Raw genomic sequence first — 11,539 nt, forward strand, 5'->3', positions numbered from 1 at the left:
ACTTATCTTTTAGTAGCCTTCTTTTGAGAGTAAGAGGAAGAAGAAGATTTCAACCTTTCACCTTTTTATGTGTTATCCATTGTTGTGTGAGTGTGTGTGTGTGCTTGCAAGAACTCAAGCTCTACCTCTTCTCCCAATCTTTTCATCCTTCTCTCCCACTAATTCCTCATTAAGAGGGTTTTCCATGGTTTCCTCACTATTACTTGATAATTCTATAGAATTTAGCCTATGTAAACCAAACATACTCCTTTGTGTGTTGGCCATGTAGTAAGCTGACCCTAGGCTTCTTTGGTAGGATGATCCCAACTAGTTTAATGCAATGTCGTCAAAGGAAATGTTGTCACCAACAAGCCTTCCCAACCTTAAGTGCATGAAAAGGTTTTAACTGGAAAAAATTCAATTTGCATGCAGTTGAAATCACTCAAATATACAATTACCAAATTCTTGCAGAATCACGGGTGTGATCACGTTAAATTTTTCTAAATTTTTCTGACACTTTTAGTTATTTGAAGTTACCCCTTGATTCTATAGGTTTTGGTAAATTATTGATTGGGGGTGAGAATCTCAAATTTTCAAGTCCAAAGTTTTCAGTTTGGTCCTTTGCAACATGAAAGTCAATATGGTAATTAGCAAAAGAACCAATGGTTTCTTATTTTTTCAATTTCTCATGATTATGAAAAATGCAAAAAGGGTGTTTACTGCATCATGTCGTGATTAATGAGTTCCCACCATGCAAATGACTTGTTTTTTTTTAAGCTTTTTCAACACTTTATTAATGCAAACAATCACTCAAAATGTAAAAACAACAATTCCTTTTCTCTTTTCTTCTTCTTTCTCAACCTTATCTTCTTGTTTTCCACTTATCAACCATTCTTTTTCTCTTTTCTTCTCCTTTCTCACAACATTATCTACTTGTTTTCCACTTCTCAACCATCCACAAAGCTTCAATAAGTTATATCTAGGGGAAAGGGACTTGTAATAAGAAGATGAGAAGAGTACAAAGAAAGTAGAAAGAGATCGGTTGCTTCCTCGACAAGCAATGCAAAAAATGTTAATGGTTGCACTACCCCTCCTTGAGTGCAATGGATAATGCTTACCTTAACATGTCATAGGGAACTTGATAGCTCCAAGCTCGTATCTCTTTAAGAATTCAAGATGCACTAGCGGATGTTGCTAGCTCCACTCCTTTGCTCCTCCCTCATGCTGTCTTCACCAAGAGGTTTCCACTCTCCTTGCAAGGACTCTCACTCCTCTCTACTCTTATACTTGTAAACATAAGCACAAGAGGAACATGCACCAAGAATACAACACTCTCTCCTCTTAACTCTCTCACACACCCTAGAACAAGCACAAGCGAGCAAGGAGATAAGAACACACTTAGTTGGCACAAAGGGAGATTGTCTTGGTATTTATACAATTGGCCCTTATTCACACTTGGGTGACCAAACCTTAAAAAGAAATGAAATAAATGATTACAAAGCCACTTAGGCTTGGCATGGTGAGCTGTTCTCATAATTACAACTTTTATAGTGCCATTTTATGACACCTATTTGCTATCTCTCATGTGTAGTGGAGAGATGCCCAATTAACCACAAAATGGGATTAACAAATATATGTTAGGTACATTGCCAGCCCCTATAACTTATGCTCAAGGATGTGGCATTGAAGGCTATTCACCACAGGTTGCCCCACAAATTAATTATTTGCAAGCTCTAACCATGATCTAGATGCTTACGTGGGATGATTTGGATCCTGGGCGACAATCTGAAAATTCTAGAGGGTAAACCACTCCCATGCGATAAAGAATTGAATAAAATAAGTATCATAAAACACCAAAGAGGCTAAGGGTAAAAGTAAAAACCTATTATAATCACATGAACCTACTCCCAATAACACAATGAAACTCCACTCTTATAATACAACTCCATTTCTACACTGGAATACATTCTCTCAACATTCAACCAGATTTGCATCCAAGGGCAAGATAGAGTGAAAAAAATTATAAGATTATCGACTAGAAAAATAGTTATACTCCCTTACCTCCTCCAAGACTAGCTTGATCCTCAACAATGAATGATGTTGTTTGTTCAAGTCAAGAACCTTCTTGGTCTCTAGCAAGGAATCATAGTACTAGTGGTTAGACCAATTATCTCTGACCATGGAAGTTCCTTTGGAGGGGCTAAAAAAGCTAAGAGGTGTGCCAATCCCTCTTATTTAATGCCTTCCTCTACTCTTTAATCAACTAAGCAGTCCTTCTTAAAGGCAATGGTTAAGCTAGAAAGCTTGAACCACTCTCTTCTATAATTATGCTCAATCACTCTCTCACTCAAGAAAGCGAACATGCACACTTCATGCTCAATCACTCTTTCACTCAAGTAAGCATGCACACTTCATATACACCATTAACACACACAAGCATGCACATTATAATCAAGTAAGCAAGAAGGAAAGCGCTTACTAAGAGAAGAAGGAAGCTTTACACTTGAGAAATGATTGAATTCCCTTGTTCACATTATTAAAAGTAGTATATATAAAGAGAATATGGGGGACAGGGAGAGCTTGAGTTCCTTGCAAGTAAACATACACACACTAAAGAGAGAGCAAGACATAAGAGAGATTACATACTATAAGGGAAACAACTGTTCTAATCTAACATACAATGGTTGATCCATAGTGTGAACCTGGCTATATAAGCTAGTACTATAACTATACTATACTCTAATAATCCAACTACGGCACATCCTGCCATCCATTGGTGGCATATCAACCATAATTTCACCAACCCTGCCAGTGACATAAGTGCGGATGTTGTCACCCAGGTGGATCATCAATGTCCATAGCACTAGTTGAGCTTGATATCTGAGCACTCCTCCTCGAGCTTAACTCCATACATTGTACTCCAAGTAAGCTCCTAAACCTGCGGAGATTCTCTATACCAAGTGCCTTCATGAAGATGCTAGCCACCTGATCCTTTGTGCTGACATATACCAGATCTACATCACGTGCTGATAATGCACCTTAATGTATTTTGTTCTAGCATGGTATACTGGGTTATACTGCCAACTATATGCTACTCACGCTGTCACAAAAAATGACAACAGCCTTATCTATGGGCTCACCCATATCACCAAGTAGCTTTTGAAACAAAGCTACCTTACAAGATATGTCAAGTTGGTAGCTATACATACCTGCCCACCTACTTAATTACATTCAATAGCATATCCTATCAACTCCTTGCTTCACTGTTGACAATCCCAGTTAGCTCACTAGGCAGATTCCTTTTTTTTTTTTGCATAGATTTGCAAGGAAGATGTAGATTTATTTTAACATATCTTGAGAGCTCAAGTAAGATTTTATTTCATTGTCAATGTAGGACATTTGACAATTGAATCTATAAAGCATGCATTGATTAATTAAGATGTTTGTATTCCATGTTGTTATTTTCTGCATCAGGCAACATCGCTAGTCCATCTCAAGTAGAACAACTTGCAAAAGAATCAGATGGCTAAGCTTTGGCAAGTGGCAAGTCATATTCATTGGGGCTTGTGGGGCATTATCTTAGGATGGCCTCAAGCTCCTTTGAAGAGATAGAAGTGTGTTTTTTAAGAAAAGTCTCTAATTGTATGTTTTTTAAGAAAAGTCTCTAATTGTATGTTTTTGCCAGGCCTGTGTCAAGGGAATTGATTTTGATTACATAGAGTATGCAAGACACCGATAGAGTCAAAGTTATGATCAACCTATGAAAATGTGCCTATATATCAATGGGTATTGTAAGCAGTTTTTCACACATGAAGCGTGGCTTGGACCATTGCATTGCCTTTGTGTTGTTCAAGACTTTGCACATTCTGGTTCGACGCAGAGCGTGAGTAGAGGGGACAGGGTAGTGTCATGAGTCGAGGACGCCCAGGTTAAGTGGTTCTACAAGAAGGGGATGAAGCAAGGAGTCTTGCCCCTTCATCAGGTTGAAATCCTTCCTCCTGATCCATGCTTCAAGCTTGATGAATTGACCATGGACCCTCTACATTGGAGCTTCAGGTGACCATTTCCAGCCAGTTCACCATTCGATGGCTTTGTCCTCATAAAACCCCAAGTCTATCTTTAACTCAAGCGTAGCCTCTATGTGTAGGTTTACATAACTCATTACTCAAGAAGCCTATATATCATTAGTTAGGCGGTTTCCTAGCATTACACATTATGTATCACATCATAGATGCAGGCCACACTAAATTGACCACCATCATTGGTTTTTTTTTTGTTTTTGTTTTTTTTTGTTGATGGTTCTTTCTAAGGCTGGGCTTTGGGCTCACTTTTTTGTGCATGACTTATATAGTGAAGAAAAAGAGTGGAGCAATTCTTGTGAGAAAGAATGGAGGTTCTAGAAAAGAGTGGAGACCTTTTGGTGGTCAAGCTCTATCATTCAGTCTTCTTCAGTTGCGTGAAAAGAGAAGCAGCCGGGCTTCTTGAAAAAGGGGTAAACGTAAGTGAGCAATCTCCTAGAGAACATACAAATCTAAAAATTACCTCAAACTTTTACAGAAAACACTTCCTTACCAATTCAAACAATGGATACTTTGGTTCAATCTAGCTTTGTATAACCTTGGCATACCTAAATTTGTTCAAAAAATATGTAGAACATGGAGAGGTATCATGCATGATGTTTGTGGAGCTTCTCCGTCATGGCTTCTTTCATAGGAGATCCTATGCAGAGAGTGGCCACCCACTTCATGGAAGGCCTTACTACCAAAAGAGAGCCCTCAATTGCACCTAGCTCCCTACGTCCTCTAACCTCCTCTTTACTATACATATCTTCTTCAATCTTTGCTCTTACATCAAGTTTTCTTTGGGAGAAGGTGGTGCACATCATAGTCTTAAGGCCATAGAGGCCATATAGTGGTTGGCTCTCTTGCGGATTTTAATCACAAGAGTAGGGGGACCACCTCACTTGATGAGGATCACCATCATCAATCAAAGGAAGGACATCCTGGATTAGTTGGGGCAGATGCTTTCTGAAGAGGATGAGACCTCTTCCATTAGAAATTCTAATGGAGGAAGGCATACCATCCAGAGGCAATTCTAATGGAAACTTCCATCGTGGGTCATCTCAGTCCCCCTAGAAGGTCCCTCATTTTAGATAGAAACCCTTACCTAGGGCTTCCTCATAGAACTATTGATGGTGATGGGGATCAAACCCTGCAAGAGTTGTTCGAGAAGGAGGTGAAGGAGAACCCATTTCTAAATGGAGGGGCTTTGCATCAAAGCCAATTGAATGTGCTATAGCCTTGGAGGATGCTATAGTGAACAAGGGTCAATCACTCGATTGAAACTTAGGAATGGAGAGCAGTCAATTATTCAATGCTTTGCAGATGACTCCCTGTTATTCTTGATAGTTGACAATGAAAATGTGAGGAATGCTCTACAACTAGCACAGTTGTTTGCCAAAGCATCTCGCTCTAAGTGTAATATTCATAAATCCAAAATTATAAGCTTGACAAAATTGATAGAAGAGAACATCTTTGATATGGAAAGATGGGGCTGTGATCTCATTAAAAAAGGAAGGATCATTAGACACCTAGGGGTCCCTATGGGAGTGGGAGTGAGCGACAAGGATATGACAGATTGGGCTATTGAGAGGTTATGCATTAAGCTTAGGAAATGGGAAGGGGTAAGCCCTTTCATGAGACAGGGTTGCTATAGTGAATACAATACTTAATGCTTATATCCTATTTATTTGCCCCGCAATAGAGTTTAAGAAAGGCCATTGGAAAAAAATGATTTCTCCTCTCAGGGACTTTCTATGGAGGAATGGTAACAGTGGAAAAATATCCTCTCTTGGTTGGTTTAGGACAAGGGCTTAGGATAAGGTTTCTCTCCCCAAAACCTGTGAGGTCTGGGAATATAACATCTACCCTCCACACTAGGGCCAGAGTGTTAGTTAGCCTCTCTAAATTTTTTACGCAAGAAAGTATTTGAGCTAAGATGCTGAGAGAAGAAATAGAGTCTGAAGTCCAGCTTAGAGGTAAATGGTTTGGTCTCAACTGGAAAGAGAAATTATTATCCTTTGCTCCCCTGAAAGTAAGGAGATCTTCTTTCTATAAATTCCTTTCTTCCAATTGGAAAGAAGCAAATGAGGATTGAACAATAGGGGAATTAGGAAATTAGAGGACATCTGGGATCTCTCTCAAGTTAGATGGAAAGAGCGTCAACAGATCATGAGGGAGTTCAAACTGCAACATAGTGAGGTACAGGTTCTGAGTTCAGTTCTTATTGAGGTACAGGTTCTGAGTTCAGTTCTTATTGAGGTGGAAAAAAGTTGGTACTCTATAGCATACAACGAAGACTCTTGGTTTCAGGATTGGAGCTCGTTTAATGGGGTTAAACTTGATAGAATCAATACTAAGACATTGTATGAAGAGATGTGTAAAGGGGAAATGAATGTTAAATATTGCAATAAAGTCTGGAGAGCTAGCGAGGATTTGAACATCTAGAAGAGAAGGTGGAACCTGATATGGGAAACTCTGATTCCAGTGAAAGCCCCAAGTCTTCCTATGAAGAGTCTGCTTATTGGCTTTACCTCTTGGGTTGAAGTTTCTTCAAAAGAACTTCAGTGCTGGGACATGGCCCAGCTACAAAACAACTACTGAAAAAGGGAAGCCTGCTTTTTGGGAGTGGCCAACATTAAGGGGGGTTTTGGGGAAAAATAGGTAGATGGGTAGAAGATAACTTAGGAGTGAGAGGGTTTTGGGGGGACTGGGTACTGGGTACTGGGTACTGGGAAGAGTATACAAGGTGAATGATGAGATTGACATGATATTTTACATCATTAGGTATTGTTGCTTGTGGGTGGTCTGGGCCTCTAGAAATGAGTTGATATTTAGTAAGGGGATCAATCAAGGAATGGAGGCCACTGAAGTTATGTTCAAATGTGTACATTTTTGCTGGTCTGTATATTATATTAATCAAGGAATGGAGGCCACTAAAGTTATGTTCAAATGTGTACATTTTTGCTGGTCTGTATATTATATTAATAAGATAAATAATAGTAGATATGCTGAGGTTGTCTAGGCATTACAATCTGGGATTAGGTAATATAGATCAGGGATGATGAAATGTTAATGCATACTCGGTTATCCTAATGTGTTTTGAGTGGCAGGTATATACATGGGATGATGTTAGAGCTAAGTCTCCCAAATTTGGACCAAGGATTAGGTAATATAGATCAGGGATGATGAAATGTTAATGCATACTCGGTTATCCTAATGTGTTTTGAGTGGCAGGTATATACATGGGATGATGTTAGAGCTAAGTCTCCCAAATTTGGACCAAGACTCAGAAGACGGTATTTGAAAGAAAAGCAGCCAAAAGAGATTTTCATGGCTCTAGTGGAGAACCCCTTGGGAGGAAGAAGGCCAACAATGAAGATATGGACTAAAGGAGAAGACTTTGAAGAGCATTCACCTAAGAGCTGCACCTTAGATATGTTGTTAACTGCCCGTATGCAGCTGGGCTTTCACTTTTCATGGGGAAGTTCTTCTTTTGTATGGGAAGATGAAGTGTGGGACTTAGTATTGACATGCTGAATAGGAAATGGGACTAAGGGAAGTTGAACGTTTTTTGTAAAGTTTGGTGTCTTCGATATAATAATAATTTCTAAAAAAAATCTTGCATGCAATATTTTCATGCTACAATTACAAAGATACTATTCTAACATAGTGTAAATGTTTAAACATTTAAAAAAACTTTGAAAATTTTACAACTCTTCCTGCCACTTAGTAATTAATTAAATTTTTTATAGGGAAGAGAGACCTACTTTATTAAATAAATGATTTGACATCACATAAAGTAAATAGTTCACAACCATGAAAAAACGTTTGGGGCCCTATTTTATAAATGCTGCCGACACACGTGTACACCCAAATGGCTGGATATCTTGGCTATCTTGGATAGTCGTCGAGCTCATGCAACACTGCAAGGGAGGTGGAGACGGCAGAGCCAACCTTGCGACTACGCAGAGGCAGCCTTGCATGAGGAGGCTTTTTCTACTAATGGGCCACACGTGAAGGGAAAAGCTATCTATGGTTATACTCTAACTTGGGTTAAAGCAAGTGTTAAATCCGATGTTAACACTGCTTCTGTCACACAGAGACCTGTCTGCGTGATAGAGAGAAAGAGAGAGAAAGGTGTAGGGAAAGGCCATGGGGAGGTTGTGGGAAATAAATCCAAGCCATCAAATCAGCAAGTTTTGTTTTTAAAGAATGTACCACACATCAGCAATGGGAATTTTACTCAAATGAAAGCAAATGAGTTGATGACACATAAACATAAACATTGAGAATGTTAAAAAATAGAAGGCCAATAAAACCTTGACACATCAACACATGGAATGTTTAAAAAATAGAGAGCTAATAAAAATTTGCCACATCAACAAGGAGAATTTTTTTAAAAATTGTTCCACTTGGGGGAGGGAAGAAAGTCGCTTGCTTTTTGATCCCTACGTGTGAAAGCAAAGAGAGAACGTCAAAATTTCCAAAGTTTTTTTTTCACCTTAAAACAACATTACAGAACCTTTGAAAAAGTGCATATTCCCAATGAACTGGGCTGATCTAAATTTGGAGGAGTTGTTCTTCGACCCAAACACCTAAATTTGGCAGTACACTGTCAGCTGAGCCTCGAATTCCAGGCTATCAGGGGTTGCATTTCCATAATCCTTGCGATCTCCCTCTCTTCCTCTCTCGGGCCTCGGCCCCCAATTCTGGCTGCTCACAACATCATCAGCTACAATATCTGCTAATCACAGACGCCCAACACCAGGATCTTGAGAAGAGACAGAGAATCTCTTCTTTAATTTGATAACTCCCCCAAGGCATCTTTGATTTTTTGCTGCTTCTTGAGTAGCCGCTTTCCTGTTATGGTGTCTAGTGACAGGAAGAGGCTTAAGAAACCCTCGTCCGGCCTTTCGGCACTGTTTTCCATTTTGGGCTGGATCAGAATTCTGTGCTCCGGCTGCTTCGGCAAGATGGGCCACTTTAAAAGGCCCCATGGGCTGCCGGCGTATCTGCAGGCAAAGCCAAAGGTAAAGCTAGATCTGAATATGGGCAACTTGGCCCTCCGCAATCTTAGAGAAGATGGTCATGAAGGGCAAATGAGGCCCCTCGCATGGGAGTTTGTTAATCAGCAGCAGAATGATGAGGATGACGATGGTATGTTTAATGGGCTGTTCTACGTGGGCACCAAAGTCTTGACAGAGGTTGAAATGAGGTCGCCTGTAGAAGAAAGCAAGGCCTTTGCAGCCATAGTTAGGACACCCAAAAGGAGTAACAACAGCTCTCCTATTGCTCCTTCAAGACAGCTAGACTATGGCTTTATGGAGGCTTGTGGGCATGAAAAGCCAGATCTTAATGCTGAAATTTGTACTTCATCAGCTGCAATTGCTACAAAAGCTGCAGTTTTTGCTACTACAAGGGAGCCCATGCCAATGACCCCCTCTAATCCAAGCAGTAAAGACGCCTCCCTACATGAAGAGAGGGACCGGGACATGGTGGGTACTGTGCTTGAGTGCAATAAGGCCAAGCATTTTCTTAAGGAAAGCAAGAATCCCCATGTAGTGTCATCATCTAATGCTGCAAGTCACACATCGTTGCATCAAGAGAAGGGCCAAATGTTGATTGGTTCTTTCGCCGACAACAACAATGCCAGGTCTGTGCTCAAAGAAAGCAATGGAAACCACATAGAGAAGGTCCAAGCCTCGGTGGATTTTTTCCCTGACGGTAATCAGTCCCATGGAAACTACACATTTTCGCAAGATAAGAAGTGCCAAGCCAAAGTGGGTACTTTGCCTGATTGCAAGAAGAACAGTGTTCTTCTCAAAGATAGCAATGACACCCATGTGTCAGGACCCAAAGAAGCCGGAAAAGACACATTCCTGCATCAAGAGAAGGCTCAAACCTCATTGGGTTCTTTGCCTGACTGCAGCAAATCCAAGCTTTTTCTCAAAGAAGGACACACAAAGAGTGATGGTGGGCATCGAACGAGGAGTCTCACAGATCAAGATTTTGCAGAACTGAGGGGCTGCATTGATCTGGGCTTTGTTTTTAATCAAGATCACATTCCTGGCCTCCGCGAAACTCTTCCAGCACTCGAGGTCTGCTATGCCATAGCTCATGGGGCTGCTATCTCACCTGTCTCCAACTCCGAGGATTCAAGGTCTTTATCCCCAGGCAGCCCCCCAACGTCTCCTTGGAGAATTGCCAGCCCAGGTAAGTTTTGGGTTCTTTCTTCAGCGTCTTCTGATTGCCATGTTTAGCTGCCATGTGCTTTCGGGTCTGTTGCTTTCTGGCTGGATCACTGTCCTTAGGATATCTCATTTATCACATTTTATATCCAATTATATGCTCTTTGGAGCTTTGGCTTAATGCTGATATTCATCCATGCAGGTGACCAGCCACAGCAAGTGAAGGCGAGATTGCGTCATTGGGCACAAGCTGTGGCATGCAATGCCCGGCAGGCTTGCTAACCCCATGAAAATCATAAAGAAGGTGGAGTTTTTCCTGTTTGCTTCTTGTCACTCATAGACTTCTTCCTCCACACTAGACCTGGGGTAACAGAGGTTTTGAAATCACTTGTAAAGATGGTTTTTCTTGGCAAACCATTGGAAAGATCTCTGAGGCCAGGTTGCTAGTCTCAGCAATGCTGCAAGATGGTGAGATAGCAGAGGTTAGCTTTTTGTTGTGTGTAGCCCATTGGTCCCATTTGATGGGTCTCGTGTCATCAAAGGTCTGTGTTTTGTTTGTATCCCTGTATCTCATGCAGGGCAAGCACTTGAGAGTCATATTGTGAAGCTTATGCATGCCAAGTCCTTCTCAGCAAGGCAAGGTTTTCTGCGAAGGGTAATGTGCAGGGCATCACCTCACACTAAACTCCAGCTTTGAGATGTTTTATGTAACTTCCATAGTTTTGGAAAAGTTTGTGCTTTTCAGCCAAGTTAATCCAAGGCATGTTTTGATGAAACTTATCACAGTGGAGACTCGAGAGCGTCACTCTTAAAACCATGAAACCACTAAGTATCCTGATTATTATTATTGGTCTTGAATGAATGGTTTTAACCTGCTTGAACTGTAGTCGGTTTGTTGATTGCATGTGCTCATTTCAAGGTTTTGTCGCTTTTGCACGTGGACAATCTCTAATGGGATCACGGCACTCGTACCTAATTATGGATGCAAAGTCCATGTAGCCCCAAGAGTTTCCTATCTCAAATGCCCAAAAAGGTGCCCCCCCCCCCCCAAGGTCACCCATCAAAGTTCTGTTCTAGACTAAGCACACTTAACTTTGAAGTTTCTAAAAAATGAGGTAACCCACAAAGAGGTTTTGCGTTCAAAGACTGGTGGCTTGGGGGACTTAGGGTCTAGGAACATGCATTCTCTCATAGGAACGTGCAAGGATATATAGATAAGCATGTCGCGTACCGATTTAGAAACGTGCGTTCTCAGGTGCAAGTGAATGGGCATGGTCTAATTTGTGAGCACACTCATAGCAGCTTGTAGGA

The 11,539-nt window shown here is 40.8% G+C and overlaps 1 protein-coding gene across 1 annotated transcript; it reads left to right on the forward strand.

The window, feature by feature from the left end:
• Nucleotides 1-8,628: 8,628 nt before the first annotated feature.
• On the forward strand, nucleotides 8,629-11,004 carry LOC147635117 (uncharacterized). Its single transcript, XM_086804414.1, has 2 exons — nucleotides 8,629-10,253; nucleotides 10,431-11,004. Exons 1-2 carry the CDS (start codon nucleotides 8,906-8,908, stop codon nucleotides 10,508-10,510), a joined length of 1,428 nt encoding a protein of 475 aa, XP_086660540.1. The 5' UTR covers nucleotides 8,629-8,905; the 3' UTR covers nucleotides 10,511-11,004.
• The last annotated feature ends 535 nt before the right edge of the window (nucleotides 11,005-11,539 follow it).

The sequence above is a fragment of the Cibotium barometz genome, chromosome 10, assembly GCF_041138505.1.
Source record: "Cibotium barometz isolate CiBa-2024 chromosome 10, ASM4113850v1, whole genome shotgun sequence".
Lineage (NCBI taxonomy): Eukaryota > Viridiplantae > Streptophyta > Polypodiopsida > Cyatheales > Cibotiaceae > Cibotium > Cibotium barometz.

What these genes read in the sequence shown, in the direction of transcription:
- LOC147635117 (XM_086804414.1), top strand. Translation starts at nt 8,906, where the DNA reads ATGGTGTCTAGTGACAGGAAGAGGCTTAAGAAACCCTCGTCCGGCCTT. An exon ending in TTGGAGAATTGCCAGCCCAG is followed by an intron (nt 10,254 to 10,430) that starts GTAAGTTTTGGG and finishes TCATCCATGCAG; the next exon opens with GTGACCAGCCACAGCAAGTG.